The sequence below is a fragment of the Protopterus annectens genome, chromosome 5.part0, assembly GCF_019279795.1.
Source record: "Protopterus annectens isolate FY-2018-M chromosome 5.part0, PAN1.0, whole genome shotgun sequence".
NCBI lineage: Eukaryota > Metazoa > Chordata > Ceratodontiformes > Protopteridae > Protopterus > Protopterus annectens.
In genome coordinates, this window is record NC_056735.1 from 728,271,672 (window position 1) to 728,298,317 (window position 26,646).

The 26,646-nt window shown below is 38.3% G+C and overlaps 1 protein-coding gene across 2 annotated transcripts in view; it reads left to right on the plus strand.

The window, feature by feature from the left end:
• The window catches only part of WWC3 (WWC family member 3), a 1,641,181-nt gene that overhangs the window by 1,129,077 nt on the left and 485,458 nt on the right, over window positions 1-26,646 (plus strand). For both annotated transcript variants that reach the window (XM_044072574.1, XM_044072573.1), the window contains exon 9: window positions 12,250-12,492. In XM_044072574.1, the coding sequence (XP_043928509.1) occupies window positions 12,250-12,492 (243 nt within the window). The remainder of the gene's footprint in view (window positions 1-12,249; window positions 12,493-26,646) is intronic.

The following is a 26,646-nucleotide window of genomic DNA, read 5'->3' on the forward strand; positions in this document are numbered from 1 at the left end:
GTACTTCACTGGTAAGGTGAAGAGGACACCTTAGCCCTTCTTTGGTGCAGCAGGTATGGTCCTGCAGAAGAAAGGGCTGCACATTCCTTTTTGCAATCAGGACTTCGCCACAGATGTTGCATTCAGGACAACCTAACAGTTACATCAGATAACTAGTTCATTGTGTGGTGTCTTAACAAGAAACGCAGCATATGGTCATTCCTTCTGTGGAATTAGGTGATACATGTATGGCAGATGGCCACAAGCAGTGACATTATTCTTTTAGTGGTTCATATCCTGGGCAAAGTGAGTAAACTATGAGAAAGACTTAGCGTCTGTTTATGTCACATTCTAGAGGTGCAAATTCAAGAGCTGTGCCTCAAATTGTTCATCTAAGTCTGGGGCACTCAGACTCATCTACATTGTGTAGTACCCCATTATCTTTCCAATCTCATGAAAGAGGACATGGTAGTAGGCACTTTGTGGTGGACATGTTCTCCACTGAGATTTTCAGTATGTCTCCCTTCTTTTTTCCCCACTGATTCCTTGCAGCATTGCTCATTTCAGATGAGAAAGACCAAAAGTAGTGTTTTTCACTCTGTGGTGGCTGAAAAGTTTGTGGTTTCAGACTGTCATGTCCCTGGTAATGCAAGAGACATTTATAGTCCTTGCTGTGCTCCCCATTCTTTAGGGAGCATTTAGCTCTACCTTAGGGCCTGCTCCCACATTGTACCAACTGATCCTGTTAGACCTTCCTACAAGGGACAAGGAAGTGACTGAGGCTGCTTGGAAGTCTGCCCTCAGATGTACCGTGCAAATGGAAGAGGTTTTGCATTTGGGCACAGTAGTACTGTATATCCTTGTTAGCTTAGATGTGATCTTGACTGGTCTCGGACACCTGAATTGTTTGGACCTCAGTTATTTCCCTTTGAGAGTGAATGTAAGTTCTTCTGCCAGTCGTGGCTTTGGGGGAAAAATCTGGATTGTGTCCCAGCAGCATATGGCTAGGCAGTACTAATGTTACAGCTCCATCATCCGATTATAGAACCTCTTCCCTCTGTAGAATTTGAACTTTGCAGTTTACAATCTTGTCTATCCCATTTTCAAACCTATTGATTCAGTAGAGTTGAGGTTTGTACCTGCAAAAATGATTTTTCTTGTATTTATCACTTCTATCCACAGGATCGCTAAGAAGTAGATGCTGTGGCCTTTTTGTGGCATATTCACTATTTCAGATGTGTAGTGCTTATATACTATATGTTAGGGTAGTAAACACTTGTAATAGTCACCCATGCTGTGTATGTAGTTGGTAATACAGAAATGATTTCTCATAACAGCTAGCCAAATATAATGCACATGCTGAGGTGTTGTTAAAAGGAAGGGCTGATGCCTAAATAAGTAGAGAAATGTTGCTTCTCCTGAAGAAGAATTTCAAAGACCAAGAGTGAAAACTGTTAGGGATAATGTAACCAGCGACAGATATATATTTACCTGTGGAGTGACAGAAGCTGTGGATTTTCCTGTGGGGTGACAGAAGCTGTGGATTTGCCTTTGGGATGCTAAACTGCATGTGGAGTACTGAGTTTGCCTGTGAATTTATCACGAGGGTAAGCTGAGCTACATTTTCAGGATACTGAACACCATGGTCTTTTCAGTTTCTGAGAGACTTTAAATCTTAACTGTAAGTGACCTCAATAGTATTCTGTTTTCTTTTTGTTGCTGGAATTAATTTTGAGTTGATATACTTGCAATGAAAATAAAAATGCACTTAAACCATAAAGAGATTCCAGAGTTTGTTAAACATACTGCAGGGAGGCATATCTGATCTTTTGCAAGTATTTTTTTTACTTTATTTTATCTGTGTTGACAAGATTATTCCCACTAGGCCAGTTCCTTTTTCCAGGGAAGACCCAAGGTGGTATGCATACTAACAAGAGGAATTTGTCCATGGCACTGGAAAAGTTTGTCTACATTTTTTTCAGTAAGTGCTATGGGGTCTTTTATATCCATGTGATGTACCACTAACTGAAGCAGATGGAACCGCTGTTTAACTTTTCTAAGGGTTAGCACACTCGGGAGTGCAGCACCCCACTTATGCTGCACAGCAGTGTCAGTACTGGAAATGAATCCAAGTACTTGATATATGACTAGAATCTACAATCATCTGGTCTTCCAGCACCAAACGTGAGTGTTCTACCTGTCGAGCCACTGATATTGACTGACTATCAGGTGCCTCTTCAGACTATTCCACTTTTCCTCTCAAAGGTGGTTTCTGAACTGCCTGTGAAGCAGTTCATTCATAAATCTCTATTCTGCGTAGTAGCATAAATCATGATAGGGTGACAGACAGAGACAGAGAAATGTTCACAGTCTGGGAGTGCACTCTGATCTCAGTTTTACATAAGCAGGTAAATGAATTCAGGAGGAACTGATAGTTCTTCGCCTTTCCTCCAAGGAATGAAGGGCTTACATTCACCAAGCAAAGCTTTTCATACATAGAAGCATATGTTTCAGCTGTCCCCAGAGTGTCCCTGATTTTTCCTTACATTTTTGCTCTGTCCCTCTTTTTTTGTTAGTAGACCTTTGAGAATTCCAGTCAGTTAGTAATGGCAGACACCATTAGAGCTTCATATTTTGCGTTATGAAAATGCATGTTGATGCAAAACCTGTTTTTTTTCTTAACTTTTTAAGTGAATTAAAGCAATGTTTAAAAATTCTTCTTGACTTTGGATCTTTAACCCCCTCCCAATTAATTTTGGCTTTGTTAGAATTGATTAAAATAGAGAGGTTTCATTTCAAAGTAGATTGCCAGCTACATTGTTTTTTTTTTTTGCACCAAGTGGCACATTATCTATTGAGAAAATGTTTGTCAAAGGCCATGTCACTCGAATAGTGGCTGCTTTCAGGTCATGTTTCAGGGAATGTCACTGTCCAGACATCTGTTGTCTCATTAGTTTACACCTTCACCAAACATTATTGTCTTATCTATGATTCCAGAAAATGACCACTCTTTCATATGTTTACACTTCAGTACACAGCTTTCTGATCTTTGTTATTTTTTTCTGATCTTTTGTATTTCAGCTGTTCTTCAGCCCTTACACCCTGGCAAATGTAATCAGCCCCATCACTGACCCACCAGGGATAGTCCTCAGTGTTCATTTTAATATGAACAATTAACCCTGTATATTGAATCAGCATCTGAACAGGAAAAGAAAAACCTGACCCTCATCTAGGTATTGAACCCTCCCCCCTTCCAATTCCATGCAGATGTCATTGTGTTTTTGAATACACAAGCATCTAATGCACTACTGAATATTAACCAAGTGTATTCTACCAACAACTAAAGAGGAAAGGAAAACACTGATCCTTGCCTAGGCATCGAACCCAGGACCTCCTGGACAAGGGTCAGTGTCTTCTTTTCCAGTCCAGTTGTTGATTGAGTGTATTAAGTTAGTATTTTGTACTGCATTCGATGCTTGTGTGTTCAAAATCACCACCATAGTGGTCTCCTAGTTACAGAAATGGCTATTCTTGAGAAGAAACCAAGTTAACTGTCCAGATACTTTTTGTCTCCTTGTTAATTGTGAATTTCTGACTTGTATAAAGAATTTTACTAATGGTTTCATTAATATTGCTTGGTATCGGTGTCTGCAGAGTGATGTTGTATGGGTGAAATACTGACTTTTTTTTTCAAACTGTGTAACTTTGTCAAGATTAAAAGTGCACATCAGTAAAAACAAAGATATTCCCAATGAGCCCCCCAATGACGTACTTTAAAAGAACAGCCCCTTCTCCTCTTTAGTTAGAACACAGCCTCCCCCAAATATCTAGACATGTACCTACACCCACCACTTAACCATATGCATATACTAAACCCAAAACCTTTATTTATGTATGTGCATGTTTGTTAACCAGGGTAGTGGACTGATCCACAAGGACTCATTTCTGTCATAGCCCAATAAATATAAAACTATTGAAAAACCAATAAAGTGAGGAGATGTACAGTGAGATGATGTCAGTAAAGATATGGTATCTAAGGTTCAAACAGCAAGGAATGGCAAATACAGTTGTTTATAAGGAGAAACGTGTGATAGAATCATTAACAGCAGTAGCCAGAAGTTAACATTGCTTAGACTGTAATAATTACAGGTGTGGCAGTTCCTTATATAGCAATATGTGCAAGTAATGAAAGACGTACAAAAAAAAAAAAGCTTGTACACTCCTGGAGAAAGCTGACTCAATCCCTTCTTGGCAGATTGATCGCCTTTAACATGATTTTCCTAAGTTGCCAGATACCTCTCTCTACCTTCTAAAAATGTTTAAACTTTCCAAGATTGATAAACATAATAGAAACTTTATAGGACAGTGAAAGTACACAGTAAAGTTGTTTACATCTACAGAGGAAGGGGTCTGGGGCTTCCGTAACATAAGCGAAAAGAACAACCCAGTCTTGCTTTGCTGGAATGCCTTCCCCAAAAATCTAGGTATTTAATTATACCCACCAATGTATGAAATAACTGTACGGATATTCTAATCTTAAAAAAATATATATTTCATACACTCCTACAGTAAGCTGAATATATCAGACTATGTGTGTAATATGTTTTTTTTCTCTTTATGATAAATTTTGCCAGACATCTTCCCCAACCTTCAAATAATGTTTAACTTTTCAAGACTGATAAACTTAACAAGCACCTGATATGGAAATGTAGGAAAGTGAAAATACACAATAAGGTGTTGTATACACCTGCACAGGAAGGGAGACAGGGCTTCCCTGATGTGAAAAGATGAGTTTTCTGGTACACCTATATTTCCACTTGCCTGCTGCAAGTCGCTGTACTGATGACATGCTGAGAGTGCAGGAATTCAGGGAACTGCTGCCTGACTGCTCCTCATGGTGGCCACCGCTCTCCCCTTTCAGGTAAGTGAAAGGAAGCTGTATGTAAATGAGAAGCCAGTCTCCACTCTGCATGACCGATGCATACACTTCAGGCATTTGGATGGTGGAGGAATGTAACCACTAGTGTGTAGATGGTAACACGCTGAATTTGATTTGGTGTCACATAGTGTTGTATGACTAAAGGGACTTTTAAATCACCGGGGTCACTTTTGCTCTCAGGACTTCTGAATAACACACTGCATCCAATTTCCAGGGCATACATGCCTGAAAAGCATACGCCATAAAGACAAACCGTTATTTCATATTTTTATTTGTGAATAAAATGTTTGCTGTATATGCAGTTATTTTTGGTCTGACATTAGTGCAGAGGATTTAGAATCCAACATGTTAATGATCCGCTTCTTATAGTCAAGGGTACAGGGTTTGTTACCTGTTCTGCCTGCTGTTTTGGCATCTTCCAGTAGTGCACCCTCTGTTTCTTAGCTAATACAAATACTGTGGGGCATCCCTGTAGCAGTTCTGTACCAACAAGCTATATCTGAAAAGGTCTGTGGCTGGCTTACTTAAAATAAAGGCAACATTACAGTTTCTCAGCTAATACAAACACTGTGAAGCATCCCTATAGCAGTTCTCTACCAGCAAGCTGCATCTGCAAAAGTCTGTGGCCGGTTTACTTATAGTAAAGGCAACATTACAGTTTTTCAGCTAATACAAACACTGTGAGGCATCCCTGTAGCGGTTCTCTTCCAGCAAGGTGCATCTGCAAAAGTCTGTGACTGGTTTACTTAAAGGCAACATTACAGTTTCTCAGCTGATACATATACTGTGAGGCATCCCTGTAGCACTTCTCTACCAGCAAGCTGCATCTGAAAAGGTCAGTGGCTGGCTTACTTAAAGTAAAGGCAACATTACAGTTTCTCAGCTAATACAAACACTGTGAAGCATCCCTGTAGCAGTTCTCTACCAGCAAGCTGCATTTGCAAAAGTCTGTGGCCAGTTTACTTAAAGTAAAGGGAACATTACAGTGTATGTTAATGCTTTAACCCTTCTATGATTGTAAATTTAATTAGAATGTATTCGGGGAGTGCACACTACTGGTAACCCCCACCAGAGATGTCTCTAAACCCAATACTTTCTAGTGTGGAGTCATTGTTTTACTCAGTCTTCTCCTTCCCCAGTACACTTCCCCATATTTGTCCCACTCCATAATCACTCCTGGCATAAGGTTTCTATTTCTCTAAGAATTCCTACGCTACAAAATTGTCAGCTGCATAGATACTTTCCACAGTACCTGGTTGTCTAAGTGACTGACTCTTCCTTGCTGTGTAGTCATAGAATGTGGCTCTGCACGCTCCGTTCTGCCCTCTCCTTCACTCTGCTCCCATACCCTGCCCCACCCTCCCCCAAAATCACTCAAATTTATTCTAAACCTAACCACTCCCACTCACATTTATCTACCAATCATCACCTATATGATTTCCAATTATACAATAGCTCACATTTCCACACTAACCTTAACAACATCCATCCATTACCACAGATATATTAACTATAATCAATCTCTACCCTTTTTACCATTACAAAATGCAATCAATACAGTGTATGTTACTAGTGCTGCTAACAATTGCTGCTCACTTAAACTACCATTCACAAATAGTCTCCCCTCACACTTTTCACAAAACTACATCTGGCTTTTCTCCACACCTGACTGACTACTCCACCTTAATATCTCCATTCATCCTAAATATACCAGAACTCCATCTCACCTCATACAGACTACACCATATTAAACCAAACCCAAAAAATACCCCTTTTAAGTTTAATAAGCATATATCAACATTTGTCCAGACGCTTGTAACCATAGCTACCAAACTTATTATAAGTGGAGACATTCACCCAAACCCAGTCCCCCAGAATATCTCCTCACCACCCCCGCAAATACAATATATAACCAATCTATCATGAAAAGGCTGCAAAATACTAATCCTAAATCTATATCTGAGAAGCATAGTTGACAACGTTCAAGAATTACACGCCACCCTATCCCATTATAACCCTGATATTGCAGTTTTAACAGAAACCTGGTTAAAAGCAGACATTACTGACAATGAAATTACACCACCTGGTTACAACATTATTAGAGCAGACAGGAAGATAAAAAGAGGTGGAGGGATAGCCATCTTATTTAAGAGCAACCTCACACTTTTACCACAAAGCCTAAACATAGATAACCTTGAAAACATAGAAATCCTACCTACTAAACTTCAACTTAACCAAAACAAATTCATATCCATTATAGCTATCTATGTCCCACCCGAAAATAGCATCTCCACTATAGAGCACATCATCCAGTCTATATCAAATTCTGTAGCCCAAGAAACTATCATTATGGGTGACTTTAATATAGACTGGACAACTTGTAATTCACATAACCCTAGCAATCACATCAACCTCTATGGCTTCACACAACTCATTCAAGCTCCTACACAAATAGATAAAAACTCCAACCGTCAATTTATACTGGATTAGACACTAACCAACAAACCTCAGAATTATCAGATTAGTGGCTGCTTACCCAACATCCTTAGTGACCATATGCCAACTTATCTATTGAGAAAAAACATCAATACTGTTAAGCTCACCACCTTCCATCAAATCCACAGTAAAAAAACTTTAATCACCAAGACCTAATCAGTGCCCTAAAAAAATGTAACTGGTCTCTACTAAAAAACCTAACCCTTGATGCTGCAGTAGATTATTTCAACAGTACCTTCCTTGAAACTCTAAGCAAATTGGTCCCCCCAAGTCAGTTCATATTAAAGCCACATACACACCATGGCTAACTAATGACAGCAGAATACTGCTTAGGAAAAGAGACAAAGCTTGGCAAACATGGCTCACCTGTAAAACCCAAATCAGCCGCATCTCATTCCAGCAAATCAGAAACAAGGCTAAACATCAAATCAACCTAGATAAAAAGAACTACTACTATAATGTGCAACATAAACATGAGCATAACCACCCCAAAATTTTGGAGTACCATAAATATTGTTCTCCACCCAGGACATTCTACTACCCCTTCCCCCAACTTAGCGTACACTTCTACCACCGTTGCAGAAGAATTCAGTAAATACTTTACTGAAAGTGTACTATCTCTAATTAAGAGTAATTCCACAGAACCATCAATAGCCTTCAAACCTCTCAATATTAACTCCGACTCCTTCTCCTTTTAGCTGTTCCCACAGCTACCATTAAGAAACTACTGAAAAAGCTCAAACCCTGTTCAGTAGCAGCTGACAAGTTACCAGCTGAATATTTAAAACTAGCAGCTGAAACCATATCTTATCCAGTGTCAGTCCTTATTAACAATCTGTAAAATGGCTTAATGTCCGATCATTCCCTCTTCCCATCACACTAGGAGTACCTCAAGGCTCAGTTCTTGGGCCGCTACTCTTCACTATGTTTACAAACAGCCTTCATAGTGCTACCCCACTGGCTTCAACTATTCAATATGCAGATGAAGCAACACTTATATGTGCTGCTAATAACCTGCAACACCTCCATGATATAACCCAAAAATCATTCTCAAATACCAAGCTATGGCTTTCTAACCATCAGCTCATAACCCCAATTAAACAAAATTCATGATCTTCCAACCCACAAGACCCCCCCAGCACCTTCTACATTACAGCTAGGAATAATACTAAAATTAATGGCGATTCACAAACAAAACTATTAAGTGTAATAATAGTTAACAGCCTAAGATTTGACCTACTTCTAGCACAAATAATTAAGAAAGTTCACAAAAAATAGGTAGTCTGTACAAAAATAAAAAGTATCTAACTAACATCTCTAGGGCTGCCACTGCTAGAACTCATCTTCTATCAACACTTCTTTATGCTTCCCAAATTCTCACCAACCTTAAAAAGACAGATTTGATTTAACTTGAAACATGCTACAATAAAATAGCTAAATTTGCAATGGACTGCCCATATCATACCCACCACTGTCACTCCTTAAAGAAAATCTCCTGGTTAGAACTCCCACAACTTCTATCCTATAACTAATTAACCTTAGCACACAAACTAGTATATCAACCTGAAAAAAAAATTGCCCTTCTAAATATTCTCCAGCCCCATACCACAAACCGAAGTCTTTGCTTAACAAATAAATCTCTGCTACACGTGTCCAAATCCACTAATACGGTAGGTGACTCACTATTTTCTCATTATGTAGCAACAAGGTGGAATTCACTACCTCACAGCGTCAGAACCAACACAAATACCACCCAATTCAAAAAGATTCTTAAAAATTATCTTAATGACACCTAGCTTTGTTCCAGGCTAACTAGTTTTAATAGCATCTGGTCATACTTTTTCTTCTTCCCCGACCACCTCATAATCTATGCTCTCTCTCATGCCTAGATAATCTCTAACCTCAGCTTTTTCTATCCAATTTCCCCCCTACAAACCATTCCTCAGCTTCTTTTGAGAAACTACAATGTCTACACTACAATAAGGAATTATATCAGATGATTGTATAATACAAATGTCAGCTATAATAGCATAGAATGTAATTTCTGCTGTACTGTAAGTCTTATATATTTTTTGTATAATTTCTTATATAAGTTTTGTATAATTTTTGTATAAGTTTTGTATAATCTCTGTATGTGGAGCTTTTCTCCCCGGTCCTCCGCTGAAAATGGGTCTTATCCCAGTCAGACTTTCCCGGTAAACAAATGTTGTTGTTGTTGCTTCTTTTGGCTTTTCCCAGTTAGGGGTCGCCACAGCAGAACTCCGGTCCGCTAATAATTGGTAGTTGATTTTTATGTGCTGAGTTACCAGCCCTGACGCACAACTTTCAATAAAGGTATGCCCATTCACACATGTCTCCACGCAGAAGACGCTCTAGCTGAGAATCAAACCGGACAGCATCTTACTGTGAGGCGACAATGCTACCGCAGCACCACCACCACGGGTCCGGTAAACAAATGTAAAATAAAATAAAATAAAATACTTCTGTTTGCCAATTGTTACTCTGAGAAAGTCATTTAACTAAAAAAATAAATAAAAGTAGACTAGTAATCTGAAGTCACAAGTAGTTCAAATGTTTTATTGTTGCAACAGTAAAACATTTGAATGACTCATAGCTCTGGATTGCTAGCTTCCTTTTATTCACCTTTTTATCATGGATCCATACTGATAACCCAATGCATTTTTTGTTTTGGACCAAGTCATTTGACTAGGCAATGCTCCCAGATCACTTCTGAAAATGATAGTTGTGTCCAGTGGACATACCTGAGTAACAAATATATACAATAAAAATATATACACATATATGTGTGTGTGTGTGTGTGTGTGTGTGTGTGTGTGTGTGTGTGTGTGTGTGTGTGTGTGTGGTTTACTATCAAATATTCGAATGACATAATGAAAACTGTTCAAATATCAAATTTGCAAAACCACTTCTTGCATACTAATTAGTTAAGAATGTAAAAGTGCATGTAGCGAAAAGATTGCATTCACACTTTTGGCATTCTGTTTGCAGTTCATTACTGCAACGCACATCATGTAACATTTTTTCAGGTGGGCAAGCCCCCCCTTCACCCCCCATGTGAAGGGCTGTGCCCCCACACCCCCTGCAAATTATATATTCCAACTCTGAAATCACACTACATTGGGGAAAAGGATAAGTTTCCAGTCCTCACTGTAATGCAATCTCTGCACGAATCGTCGACTACATATGTGTGAATGCACAGTGGCATTTGCTGTACTGAACACTCATCGTAGTGAAGGTCAACAACATGGGAGGGAGCCTAATGACTTTCGACATTCCACTGTTTGCCAAACCTTCATTCTACATTTTGATAGTAAACCTATATATATATATATATATATATATATATATATATATATATATATATATGCACGTATGTATATAACATGCATATGTACACAACAACAATATAATGAGCTGACAGTATTGTGTAATTTTTAAAAAGTAATCGAACTTTTAAATTAAGTGGTGACTGCAGGTTTAAGTCAGTATAGAACATTAAATATTTTGTAAGGCAAGAAACAAATGTATGCATATATGTACGTACTTATTTGCTTATTTAAACATAGACTTGATATTTCAGATTTGGTGACATCATCCTTGCAGGATGGTAGTGTCCTGCACTGTGCTGTCAAAGAATACTTAACTGCAAGTTGAGGTTCAGCTGTGCAAAATGTCATGGTGGCTTGACAAAATATTGCATGTTTTTGTATCTGAATGTTCCAAGTACTGTGAAATTGCAGTAATACCAGGCGATGCAGTTGGTTGACCAGCAGATTGGTTTGCATCTAGGAAATTAAAAATGTTAGATCCTTGCTGTAACTGCTATGCAATCAGATAACATTCACTGGTATAACAGCTTTAACAAGAAAGTAGTCCAGCATGTCCCACTTTATTCGCATGTTACTGATAAGTGCAAACAGCTTATGATGCAAGCGGTTTACAGAGCGCTACTATTGTAATCACTATGTTTTCTGCTGCTTAACTACAAGCAGCACACTGTTACCTTTTCTAAATCTGGCACAATGTCTGTTATGCACACCTGATGTTAGATAAAAAACACACCTTCACTTTAATAGATAGCAAATATTCTGTTTTTTTTTTTCTTTTTGAGAGGTAGTACTTACTGTTTTTCAGTATATTGTTATGGCTCTTCTAATACCCTGGTTCGAGCACCAAGGAAGTAGCATATTCAGTTTGATTGACGTATTATGTTAGCATTCCCCTCTGCAAGTATTATATAAACTAGTCTGTGTGTTGGGTAGGGGATAAAGATATGTACAATTAGACAGCTGTTGCCTATTTACTTTGTTGCTTATTAGGAACATGACTTAAGCAAGGGAGGAACTTCTATAGGAAGGATAACACTGTAGAGAAAACAGAATATATTTTACTGTAGAAAATTACTAGGTTGTACAGTTGCCAGAAAAGATTACATCATATGTTAATTACAGTGCAAGATTAATCACACTGACTCTAGAGGACAGGAGGTGTTACTCAAAAATAGATGAGGCAGGTAATGTTTGTATATGTTTTAGAGCAAAGGATTCTAATTAAAGAAGGGCAGTTCAGAGTAAAGCTTATCTTCTTCTTTTCCACTAAGAGGTCTTGCATTAAACTGTCTTTATAGAACCTTCTGCCTGAAGTTCATTTTTTAATAATATGTTATTGAGTATATAATGCTTTTATTTAACAAAGAAGGTAATTATATTGCTCTTGTTTTTCCATACGTATACACTTTTCTGTTAACATTTTAAGGAATCAAGCTCTCAAACATTGAAACAGTTGCCATAGCCTACGTTTTGTGTATTTTTCAGAGTTTCCACTATACAGAATCAGTTGGCCCAGCTCGAAAATGAAATGTGGCCTGGACTAGCTGAGGCAGACAGAGATCGTCTCCAGTTAATCAAAGAGAAAGAAGCACTGTTACAAGAGCTGCAGCTCATCAGCCAACAGAGACGTTCCCCAGAAGACCTTGCTCGTTTGGAGGCTGAAAAGACTCGCTTAGAGGAAGAGCTTCATCAAGCCCAAGCCAGCTCTTCTCAAGGGCCTACGGAAAGGTTTGTGTCCCATATGCAGTAGCAGTCATTAAATGGAAACTTGAAGGTAAACAAAGGCAATAATTTTGTTTTTAATTTTTTTCTGATTTTTAATTTCACTTTTCATAAAACTTGACTTGCATGTTACCTCACCACCCTCCTCACATCTGATATTTTATGGAAGTGCTTCCACCTTCTATTTGGCAGGAATCATGGTAGGAATGGATGGCCTACACCTCGTCACACCATTAGTGATGACATGTATACGTCAACTTCTTTCTCCGGCTGTTTGATTTTCTTTCCTGGTTGCTTGCGCATGACGTAGCCACAGTAGTAGTCTGAATGTATGCCTCTCTGCATTTCACAGGACATGTAGTTATAAAGGGTCTGCATTGAGTGAACCCTTGTCAGAACAGCGGGGCTACAAATATTTTGTCCACTAAAGCTGAAACAGAAATGATATTATAACACTGAAAACACAAAAACAACACAGATTTAAATAAATCCACGCACACTATCCTTACTTAAATATGTTAAGGCCAATGTCACACCGTGGAAAAATGCCAACACCCTGAAGTGGGCAGTCCGCTTCTATAATGCGTTTGTAACTAGTAAAAGTAAACCCAGACTACAGCTGCAGACTGATGTTCAGGAACTTGCCCACCAAGAACCAGTATAACTTATAACTTATTTAAACTTTACCCACAAAGAAAACTTAACAAGCAGCTAAACTACAGATAAAAACAGAAGGAAAAATAACCAATGCCTGCCAGGTAAAGCACCCTCAGTTCAGCAAACCACAAATGTAAAAAAATAACAGAGGAATGCACCATGCGCTGCGTAATTAAAATGCTTCAAAAAAGTCCATAGAATCCAAAATTTAATGCAATGAAGACAGACAGAAAAAAGAGACTGCAGTTGGTTAGCGCTTTCACGTTTGAATCAACGCTTCATCAGACATCAAAAAAGCAGTCAAATCACATGTATTTAAATATAAAAGATGACATCACTGCTAATTCAAAAATAACAAATCACAAAGCAACGACAAATTAAAACACCTTCTCTGTAAATTAATTAAATAAATTAATATGGTCCTGTAAGACATGTTTACAAGCACTTATAAAAACAGTAAAAAAGTCACAGACATAAACTCATAACAGCACAAGAAAATATATCAAACGTATAAAACTTATAAAAACTAATAACAAAGTCTACTATAAACAACACAATTAATGTAGTCAGACCTATGTGACACATTTATAGAAATTAATCAATAATAACATTATGCTGTTATGAGTTTATGTCTGTGACTTTTTTACTGTTTTTATAAGTGCTTGTAAACATGTCTTACAGGACCATATTAATTTATTTAATTAATTTACAGAGAAGGTGTTTTAATTTGTCGTTGCTTTGTGATTTGTTATTTTTGAATTAGCAGTGATGTCATCTTTTATATTTAAATACATGTGATTTGACTGCTTTTTTGATGTCTGATGAAGCGTTGATTCAAACGTTTTCTGTCTGTCTTCATTGCATTAAATTTTGGATTCTATGGACTTTTTTGAAGCATTTTAATTACGCAGTGCATGGTGCATTCCTCTGTTATCTTTTTACATTTACAGATAAAACAGAAACATCAAAGCTTAATGCATCTTCACGGGCAGAGCAACTCAGTAGGACAGCCCCAGTATTACTGGATCCAAAGTTACTGCCAAAATGAAAGTGCTTATGACCTGCCACTGGGATACTCGCACACTTTTCCCTGGTTCCAGGAGAAAGCTTGAGACATTGCCAGTCTAGGAGCCTAAACGAAGAAATGTGAGAAATAGATCTCAGGCTAGAAGCATACAGTGGCTTTCTTATCCATCGTAAAAAGCAAGGTTCCTTTGTACTTTCAGTGCTTCTTTATGCACACTGTTTTATATCTCCTACAGTGGCACAAAACAGCATTCTTTATGCACAATGTTTTGTGCCACTGTAGGAGACATTGTGAACTGACCCACAGATCTTCATCATGCTATTATTTAGTGATGTGGTGAAAAGAAGGGAACTTAGACTCAGTAGATTGATACAGTGTATTTGTCATATTTAGCTTCAGTATGTGTTGTAATTCCTATCTTTCAGGAACTGGGACTTGATATGTGCTACAGTATGAGGGGTGGGAGTGGCTAAACTGTGATGAAAAGGGCTGTGATCTCATGATCTACACTCCTGTCACCGGCTTGTATGTGATAGTGCAGACTCGCTGTCCCCACTACAGATACCAAATAGTGTACAATGAGTGATGGGCTGTTGGGTAACAGCCAGCATCTTCCACACCCAGATGAGCTTTACATGCACAGCTACAAAACAATGCTATAATCCTTGACTGTCTAAGATTTCTTTCAAAATTTGTAGACATAATGGACACTCCTCTCCCTCCAAAAAAATGCTACCATAGATGCTAAAGAAAACTGCAACACGGACCATAAACACCACAGGATCTAAACCAGCATCAAACTTTATTCTGGTACCTCGACCTTTCACTTTCTTGGAATAATTAATCCCGTCAAGTGCTATCCAATTTATACACCCAGTACTTCAAATTGACCAATGAAACAGCATTAATTAAATAATTATTTTAAACATTTTAACATTTAAAGCTATAATGACAGAAATGATCATGAACTTAAAATATAAATAAATTGCATAAAATTACACAATAAATGCACATACTAACATGTACCCCTCTAATCAACTAGTACATTATGAGACTGTCATGATTTTATACATTTATTATTTTATGTATATGTACAAATCTGTGGTGTTCGTGGTCCCTGTGTTGCAGTTTTCTTTGGCATCTATGGTAAGATTTCTTTCTACTCAGACTTATCCTGATACCTTTCAGTGTAATCTTATCAACACTGAAAATTGTCCAAGATTATTTTGCACATATACAGTATTTTCCAAAAGGAGTTAAGGATGTTTTTCTAGTAACACATACCCACTTCCTGGTCTTTATGTTAATGCTGTCACTAGCTACATAGACAATGTAAACAGCACTAACATGTCAAAAAACATAATCATTACCCTTAAAGTAAACCATTAAATATTTGTGTGATAGCAACACTTTCAGCTGTAACTGTTCATAAAATAAAAAACACAATGTATTAATACACTTTAGTGTGCAATAATAGTATACATATCTTTAAGCTAATGATGAATGACTCACCAGCAACAAGCTTTTAAAATCAAATAAAGAAACTGTATTCTTGAAGTAAAAAAATGCATCATTGTGCCTGGTAAAATCGTAAACATAAGCAGCTTTAAACTTCCATGAAGAAAACTAAATAAGTGCTTCGACAGACATTTGGCATAAAGAAGAATAACAGCTAGCAGCTTACCTAGCCTTGTCTGTTCCATGAACTGAAGAAAGATATTGAACTTCGATCTACTTCTGATATAAGCATCCAAAACATAATTGCTTAGCTCTACAAGCAGAATGAAACTGAGTTAGCGCTATGTCTAGAAATGTAGTCCACCTGAACAGTGCAGATGGAAGACAGTATCTCTCTTTGACAGTTGTTTTCACTCTTCTTAAGAGTTCAAGACTGTTCTTCCTGCTTGAATTTAAAAGTGGACGATGCTTTCCTGTTCTCAGAGTCTTTTACCTCAGAGAAGGGGGTGGTCTGAGTCAAACAAATAAAGTAAACCTTTTAGTTACTGCAGATGTTTACAGATCTGAAAAGTATGTTTAGTTTCAGTGATTTTTTTCCTGGTTTTCCATTTAAGCTACATTTTTTTGTGTTCTATGTATTTTATACATTGTACATACAGCAAGATTTACAACCACACATTTTATGAAAATAATATTTGTTTTAGCATTGTACCACTTCTCTACTCTAGAAAGTCCTCAAGTTAGTTTTGTGATACCAGTAAAAAGCAAAGCTTGAAGGTACAAGTACATTTCAAATTGTATGTGTCCATTTCCTTATTTTAAAAGACCCCACTGCACTTTTTCATAGCAACATTGAACAGATTTCTGCCTGACTTCCCTTTGACCCTGCACTTTTGATTGTCTGCCCACTTCCTGTGTCAACAATGGATACACATTTGATTTATTTTCTTATCAGTTTTTTGACTCTGCTAGCAAGTTGTGAAGTACTCTCTCAAAGTTTTTGCAATGACCTAGCCTATAAAATTTCTGCTTAAAACCTTTCTTGTGTACTTAATGCCTGCATGGCCAAGAAAAGGAATGTTATAGGCTATGGATAGATGTGTTGGTGCCCTGGGACTACCAGCTCCTACACCACTTTTTCCTGTAGTACCTCTTCAGGGAACCATATTCTGTGGAATCCCTTTCTCCAGCTTACAGACTTCATTATTGTGTCAGGGAATGCAAATGCTTGCATTGCTCTACTCATAAAATCCCACCTTACTCTGTCAAATGCTTTTTCTGAATAAAGACCCACCAACAACAGTGGTGTTGTCTTACATTCAGCATCCCTCTGGATCATCATTGTTTTAGTAATGTTGTCAAATATTTGCTTCCTCTCCACAAAACATTGATACATATCTGTCAACTTTGGCAAGTTTTTCCATTCTTTTAGCCATTGTAGAAATAAACACTTTATAGTCCTGGTTTAGAATTGAAATGAGCCTATAAGAAACTAGATCTGGAGGGTCTTTAGATATTGCAACCACCACAAGTTTCTTGCAGGATGTTGGTACTTCTCCTCCCTTTAAACTACTGTTAAACAAAACCTTCCAGATCATTATCACTTTCTCCCCTCCTCTCTTCAGATCGTTATCACTTTCTCCCCTCCTCTCTTCAGATCGTTATCACTTTCTCCCCTCCTCTCTTCAGATCATTATCACTTTCTCCCCTCCTCTCTTCAGATCGTTATCACTTTCTCCCCTCCTCTCTTTAGATCGTTATCACTTTCTCCCCTCCTCTCTTTAGATCGTTATCACTTTCTCCCCTCCTCTCTTTAGATCGTTATCACTTTCTCCCCTCCTCTCTTTAGATCATTATCACTTTCTCCCCTCCTCTCTTTAGATCGTTATCACTTTCTCCCCTCCTCTCTTTAGATCGTTATCACTTTCCCCCCTCCTCTCTTTAGATCGTTATCACTTTCTCCCCTCCTCTCTTTAGATCGTTATCACTTTCTCCCCTCCTCTCTTCAGATCGTTATCACTTTCTCCCCTCCTCTCTTCAGATCGTTATCACTTTCTCCCCTCCTCTCTTCCAAACATCCACATGAATACTATTGATTCCTGGAGACTTTACTGTAGATTGCCTATATATCACTATTTTTATCTCATTTCCTCTTATCCTGTTAATAATTGAGCCTCCTCTACCGCTTGAGATATTTAATTCTTCCATAAATATTTTCATTTCTACTTTTTCTTGATTTCTATATTCTCTGCTTTATACAGATTTTCATAAAATTTCCAAAACATTCCTAATACCTCTACAGGATCTCTGATTATTTTCCTTGTTGTGGGCTCCCTAAGCTTGGCAACAACACTTTCCAGTTTTTGTTGCCTGAGCTGCTGTACTAAAAGCTTTTGTGTTCTGGAGTTATTATAAAAAACAGTTGCTTAATGCAGTATTTCAAAACTCATGCATATTCTCCAGGTAATACATTGCTTTCTCTTTAGCACCCTGCAGTTGAGCCTCCTCTTTTTCTGTGCGATTCCTGTTGTTCTGCAATACTTTAAACTTTGTCAGCCCCTCTAAACAACTGTTGTTACTTCTTAACCATGTCTCTTTTTTCCTTTTATTTTTACCATACTTTTAAATTCCATTTTCATTTTATCCCACTCCCTAGCTATATTTTCTGAACACATTTCTATCTTCCCTAATAATGTCCATTACCTATTACTTAAATTCCTAGGTGGGGCAGCGCCAGTGTCTCATTTTTATTTTACTTATTATTTGGTGCATGATCTGAAATCGTTATTGGATGCACATCAAAACTTTGAATTAAATGTACATGTTTTTGTGAGGTATAATCTCTGTCAAACTTAGCCCAGCTTTTGTACCTTGGGGAATAATATGTAAATCCTCTCCAAGCTCCTACAACTGAATTCACATCTTCTATACCAAATATTTTCATAAATTTCTTCAAAAATCTGTCCTCTTTTTAATATGTTCCTTTCTAGGCCCCGCCCCCCAGATACACCTTCACTGTTGCAAATAAAATTCCACTCCAAACTATATGTAATATTCCCCTGCTTCAAGATGATTATTTCTCCCAGAATTTTCTTAAGTTGCATTTTAGTAGCTTTAGGTGGAATAAAAACACATGCCAGCATAATGTTCCTCCCTTGCCAGTAGCTCCTAACTACTACAAATCTACTATTATTACATGTTTTCTCCTCTTCTATCAGTATTGGAACTCCTCTATCAAATAATACAAGTACCACCCTTTTCCTTTGTTCCAGATATTCTGCTGAATAACCATCCTGAGATTCCTTCTTTATCAAATTCACATGCTCAGTTCTTTCCAAATGTGTCTGCTATAGCAAAGATATTTTCACTCCGCATTTCTTAAAGGAAAACTCTACCTTAGAACTAAAAAAATCTTTTCTTTTACTATGTGTTTTCTGAGCTATTTTAACACCTCAAAATCTCTCTGAATACTTCTTATAGAATTGTAATATGTTTTTCCACAAATGGCTGTCAGTGGGGCTTAATATGTCAACATGATCTTGTTTTTTTAAAGGAGAACCATGCTCACAGACTGAAAAAACATGTTTATTTCATCAAGCTTGGTGGTTTTTTTTTTTACATTTTAACACTAGTTTTGGACTCTGTATCCTTTTTTATATTTTTAAATGTAATTCCAGAGTCTGCCCACATGAAGCCAGGGATTTAGATTTTTTTAGTCGACTTCCAGGTATCCCATAATTCAGTGTTTGTGTTTAAAATATGACATCATAGCTCCTAAATGCTTGTCAGTGCATTGTCTTTACATGTGCTTTCACATATACCCTGCTTTATTTTAGTCAGTTTTGTTTAATTATCATTTCTTGCTTTACAATGACTGCTTAAAAGACAAGGATAATCACGCAGAACAGTATTCTCAGCATGTGAACTTTGTCTTCTGCTGTGAGCTGTCTATCACAGCAGCAAACAACTCAAATTTGCCACTTTGACTGATACAAAAGGAAGGTGTTTAGGGGAAGGGGAGATGAAGTTTAAGGACTACAACTCATGTATAACAAAAGAATGAAAATTGGCCACTTTAGAAAGGAAAATACTTAACGGGCACTGAGTTCTGTGTGATTATCCCTGTTTGTCTCTTAATTAGGCATTGAAAATCAAGAAATGGTAATTAAAACCTGACTGAAAGAAAGCAGGGTATATGTGAAAACACATGTAAAGTCGGTGCATTGACAGGAGCTTAGGGGCTATGAGGTAATGTTTTAAAGCCAAACGCTGCAATGTGGGATACCTAAAGGTAGAATGAAAAATCAAGATGCCAGACCCCATGTGGGCAGACTCTGGAATTAACATTTAAAAATATAAAAACATTTATAAAGTCCAAAAGCGGTGTTAAAATGTAGGAAACATCAAGGCATGATGAAATAAAGATGTTTTTTTTTCAGTCTATGGGTGTGGTTCTCCTTTAAATCATCTTTCCCATAATCCATTCAAATCTGCTTTATATGAATCATGCTTGACATAAGGAAGTAGTGATGTGTTTCCATGCCATTGACATATAATGGGTTTAGTGTCAGTCACTGTCATCTTCTATAACTTCTTTAACATGACTGCTTCTTTTTTTTTTCCTGGAATGCAACTCTGTATTTTTGTCTTGGAGCCTGTTTTATACTATATCTAGGAGTTATAAAGCTGCAAGTAAAAAAGTAGCCAAATTGCAGGCCTTTGTTCCAAGTATTTTTTTGTAGTCCAAGATGAATTGACATTCCCCTCCCCCATACTATTTATGTGGTGACAAAACTGTCACTGCACTTAGAGATCCTTGAAGTTTCATTTGTGACAACAGCTACTGGAAAGGAAGAGATTTGAGAATATTTCTGTTTCCCAGTACCTGCAGCAGTAAGATTTGTAAGTTTATTTATTTATTTATTTATTTTACTTGAATGTTGTTGAAAATGCTTTATTTTCATTTGTTTTTTGCCTAATGTCATGATGTCCTTCAAGGATGCATCTGCAGTCATCACATATGGGTTGTCCTGCCTCAGGCAGCCCTTCGGTCGGCCGGATTCCAAATCTGGGTCCGGCGTCGGCTGATGTCGCCTTTTCCCCAACGTCAGAGCGCCTGGGGTATAAAAGCATCAGCCGACGCCATCTTCCTCCGTCTTTCTTGCCGCGTGGTGCCCGAAGCAGAAGCAGTTCGCAAGTGCCGGTCGGCCAGCTCCTGTAATTCAGCTAAACCGAAGACTTCAAAAGCTAAGTACCCCATTGGGGACTCTTTCTTGCCTCAGCCGATGTCATATAAAATTAATAATTGCTTAACTTGTGGGAAACAAATACCTCATAAAGATTTCCACTCTTACTGCCTCCCCTGCCTAGGCCCAGACCACGACGTCTTGGCCTGTTCAGCCTGTGCTTCCTTCAACCGATGCACTCTTAGACGTCGGGAGGAGTTTGCAGAGGAATTTTTTGGGGCTAGTTTTGCTTACAATATGCCGTCGGAGACTCCGACTTCACATTTAACAAAGAAACGGAAGGACAAGGACCGACACACGTGGGCCATGGTTTCAGCTGAAACCACGGCCAGGCCTACCGCGAGTGTTTCGGTCTCGGCTGAAACCGAGTCCTTGGTACTTCCGACCTCCGAAACCGTACAACCGACAACCTCGGCCCCGGAGGCCCCTACTGTATCGGTTATTGAATCTCCATTAGAAACTGGTGTCCTGGAACCTCCTGACACCATTCCTCTAGACAAAACTACACCAGCACGTGGTGCAGCCAGGCCTCCTGCATCCATGTCCATAAAGGCATTCTCTAGGGCTAAAGCTGCTAAACAATCAAAACCTTTGCCTCCCAGGGTTATCCCTCAGGGACCCACTACAGGTTCTCAGATCCTTAGTCTAGCAGAGGACCTTATTTCATTAATTAGGGGCTCACAGCCTCATCCGGACAGAGGCTCTCAACCTCCTACAGAAAAAAGGCCCAGAGTTGAGCCCTCTGATCCCCACTCCTCAGATGAGGCCTCTGATGGCTCTACTCTCTCGGACTACCAGGAGGAGGCTTTTTCGGCCTACGAGGATTCTGATGCAGAGGAATCTATCCCTTCAGCCTCCCCTCCTGAAGAGCTGTCCTTTGGGGAAACTCTGCACACTATGAGAGAGCATTTCCAATGGCAGGGCCAGGAATACTCTGATTCTAGGAAGAGATTAAGGACCTTCTTGCATTTGCCTCAGCATAGACCTTTGGCTATCCCCCCTGTTTTGAATGCCATTGATGATGTGTACTCTGAGTCTAGCACAACCCCTGACACTCTCCCTCCGGCTCCTGCCAAACCCGATAGGTACTACAGGGTCCCGGAATCACATCTTTTCCTTTACAAGGCCCACTCTGCTGATCCATAAACTATTTCCCAGGGCCCTAAAGGGGTTGCAGCTGCCACTTCAAAAAATCCACTCCCCTCTGAAAGGGAGTCCAGGGCTTTAGAGCGATGGGGTAAAAAAGTGTATACTTCTGCTACCCTTTCTATGAGGGCTTTAAATTGTCAATTTCATATGATACAGTACCAAGAGTATTTGTTAGATGAATTGCATAAAAAACTGTCTTCACCTGAACCCCTAGATTGCAAATCACTTCAGGATCTGGTACATATCTCTCAACAGGTTAGCAACCATTTCTTGCAGTGTGGTTATGATGCATTGGAAGCTTCATGTAGGTCAGCTATGACAGGTGCAGTCATACATAGGCATGCTTGGCTGAAGGAACAATCTCTGCCAGACCATTTTAAAGCAAAGCTTCTGGATGCTCCGCTGGAAAAGCAAATGTTATGTGGCTCCACTGCTCAGGAGGTCTTAAAGACATTTGAAGAAAAGGCAAAATCTGTACAAACAGTCAAAGATTTTCTGCAAGTCCAACCACCAAGATTCAGCAGAAATTGGCCTTCCAAAAATTGGTCCTTTCCAGACACAGAGAGATTTCAGAGAGGCAAGAACAGGCGTTCCAGAGGTAGAGGGCAAGCTAGAGGCTCCTACAGAGGACGTCAATGGCAGCCTCCCAACAAGAGAGGTAGTGCAGGGCCTACAACTGCTGCACAAGGACAGACTCAATGACTTTACTTTGACACCGCCAACCAGGGCTCAATTGGAAGCACCTTTGGGCGGAAAGCTTTCCTTATTCTCAGAAAATTGGCACAGTATTACAAGGGACAAATGGACATTACAAATAATAGACAAATGATACAGGTTCCATTTCCACACATTACCAAGAAGAAAAGGCATGCCAGACCTGCCACCAAATCAAAGGGCAGAGGCTTTGAAACAAATCTCAAACTTAATGCAAATGAAAGCTATAGAAAAGGTTCCTCTCTCAGAACAAGGCCAAGGATTTTATTCCAGACTATTCCTTGTTCCAAGAAAAGAAAAGCAATGGAGGCCTATTCTCGACTTGTCCGCACTGAATTTCAAAATGGATAGGGAATTGCATTCGTTTTTGTTACTCCTTTCATGGAAAAACTGTGCCAGCTAACATTAGACCTCATTCGACCAGAGCCACAGCCACCTCCACAGCCTTCTTAAGAGGGGTGGCTACCAAGGACATTTTAGAAGCTGCTACATGGAGCTCCGTGCATACATTTTCCAAGCATTACAACTTACCTTTATATTCCAGATCCAGAGCAGGCTTTGCTACGGCAGTCCTGCAGGGCATTTTAGCTACACCATCCTTTACATAGATCCTCCACCCCCAGATTGGCTATGGTATTCTACCCATATGTGATGACTGCAGATGCATCCTTGAAGGACATAGTACAGTTTTGTACCTACCATAAATGTAGATGTCCGATAGGTATGCATCTGCAGTCAGGTTTACCCTCCCTCCTTCCCCTCTGTGGTATTTCTTGGGTACTTTTCCCTCTCATAGCTAGCTGGGGTTATCTATTATGGTGTATTTGTTTTTATATATGTATATATATGTATATATATTTCTGTGCATGTTTGGAATCTATTGCATTTCTCCACATTTAGCCTTCCTTAGAAGGCACCTGGCATCTGGGGCAAGAAAAACTGAGGAAGATGGCGTCTGCTGACGCTTTTATACCCCAGGCGCTCTGACGTCGGGGAAAGGGCGACATCAGCCGATGCCGGACCCAGACTTTGGAATCCGGCCGACCGAAGGGCTGCCTGAGGCAGGACAACCCATATGTGATGACTGCAGATGCATACCTATCGGACATCTACATTTATGGTAGGTACAAAACAGTACTTTCTTGTTTCCCCTTACTAATTACGTTTCTAAACAAAATATGACCAAATTTCTACTCCTTAACTTTGGATAACTATTTTTTTTCTGAGGAACAGATGTCTTGTAATTTTATCTGTTTTATCCTGTTATTCTGCACATATAGTGATTTGTTAAATTGCTGGACATCATTCTTTTTTCCTACAAACCTGACTCCATAATAATGGCACAGCAGCGTTAAGGGACTGGAAAGTAATGATATACCCAGTCTCTGCAGTGGGAAGAGTTTTTTTTTGGGGGGGGTGCAGAATATTGTAAGAAATACTTAATCAGCTTAATAAACTTTTGATGTTTTAATATCTGATGCACTTTACGTTAGTCACTTGAATGTGGGCAGAAATAGCCAGGGAATTGTTATGGCTAGGCTTGTATAGGCTTTAGGGCTGATAGCCTAGTACCAGCCTATGAACCTATAATTGACTAATATATATACACATGATGTTGAATATTTTATATATATATATATATATATATATATATATATATATATATATATATATATATATATATATTTTATGATGTTTTATAGAAGTTTTTCTTATTAGGTCTGTTGATTTTATTGATATAATATATAATAATATCAATTTCCTTATATATTTGCCATTACTTCATTCAGACTCTAGATTTGCACTCTAACTTAATATAATTGATTAATTGATTGATTAGAGATACGTAATCATTCCACACTATTTAAATGTAAGTGGATGTCTTGATTAATTTAGATCTGATGAAGCGTACCAGGGGTGTACGCGAAAGCGCTCATCTGTTTGTTTTATTTTAATAAAGTATTTATTATTTCTTTCCGTGGTAGTCCGACTACGTCTTTTTGGCTACATACATTTCTACTTGTTTCTACGAAGTTGGACTTTTAGGCAGCTATGCTTGCCTTTTTTCATTCAAATACTTAATCAGCTGCATTTGCTTTTTAACTGTTGTGTTGTTTTCCTCTTTACTAAGCTGTTCTGTAATTCTGTAGCCAAATATTACCAACTTTCTGTTACTTACTTTTGGATAGCTTTTGTGGTACATGTTTTCTGGCATTATGTTTTTCTCTTTTCACTCCAGCAAAACTGACTCTTTGATTATGAGACAAGTACTATTTGTGCTCTGGGCTCCGTAATACAGGTACTATTTGTGCTCTGGGCTCCATAATACAAGTACTGTTTGTGCTCTGGGCTCTGTAAAACTTAGAAATTACTTTGTGTTATTTTCTAGAAAACTGCACTCCTGATGATTATACTCATCAGAGAATTGAAGCATGCAGCAACCCATTCCTGGTCCTCTGACTGAACTTTTGATATGTCTGGCAGTAACTGTGGAGGACTAAAGTCCGTTCTCCAGTGCTAAGAGTACAATAGATATGCTTCACTAAATAAAGAAAACACAAAACCTGCATAAATTACAAAAAGAGTGGAAGCAGCATCTTCACTGAACACACAACAAACTAAAAGCTTTTATACAAAAATCATGCCCCACTTCATAATGACATCATCTTACAGGCGTACAAAACAATAACTAAACCATATAAAAATATATTTAAATATTTACTTATAAAAATCTTTTAAAATAATTAGTATGCTTTAACAACAATGAAAGTGCCACTCAGCAAAAACATTAAAAGTAAAATAACATTTGAAATGCTTTAAAGTTGAGAAAACTAGTAATAGGTTATGTTTCATTGAGTCCTGGAAAGGTATCAGCATTAAAATGTACTTGCCAAAACAATTCTTTCATTTTCAGGTGTAGTCCAAAAGGAGGAGGTCTTAGAGACACAAAATAATCTTATAGACAGTATAAGCACAGACATTTGCTGCATTGTTTCCAATGCTACTGGTGATTTTAATATTTATAACTTATCTTCATCGCTTGTCAATGAAGAGCATGCAAATTTGTTTGTGAAAGGTTTTACATTTGCCATTTCTAAAAGAGCTCGGATGGCAGATGTGTTGATTGTTTTGAAATTATACATGAGAAAACTTAATTTGCAGATTCTGATGGGTGGTAACAGTACTACACATTGTGGCCTAGGAGAACCTAGTACATTTAATCCCCCCTTCCCCTATGTTAAATGTGTATGAAAAAGTTTGTGAGATGGACTTAAGATAGAGATTAATGCAGGAAAAAACACATATTGTACATAACATTTCTGAGTATGAACTACAGAGTATTAAAATTTAAAAAAAATAAAAATGTCAGGATTATGAAACCAGACAAGGTTGATGGTGGTAGTGGTGGTGGTTTTGTGTGTGTGTGTGTGTGTGTGTGTGTGTGTGTTTGTGTTTGTGAAGGGGGGGGGGTGCTGATGGATAATGTTCAGTATGTTGTTAAAATGTACAACATCCTATTTGGATGATTCTTATACCCAGGTTTCAAAAAAATGAGGTGAATATATCATATGGTAAAATCTATGCACTTTTGCTTATGCAAGGGCAGATTGATGAAGAAGACTATTGTTTTCTTTATGTACAAGATCCACTGGTGCCTACTGTCTTTGGAGTTCTCAAGATCCACAAGAACATCCAGGATCCTCCTATGCACCCTATCGTGGATGCTAGATACTCAATTACTGCACTACTTACTAAATTTTCAGACTTTCACTTGAAAGGAACATTACAAAAAGTATCACACTTAAAGTTCCTTGGAATTTCCTAGAATGATGCAACTCTCTAGCTTTTAGAACAAGATGTTGTCTTTATCACTATTGATGTTAATTATCTGTACACAGTGATAACACA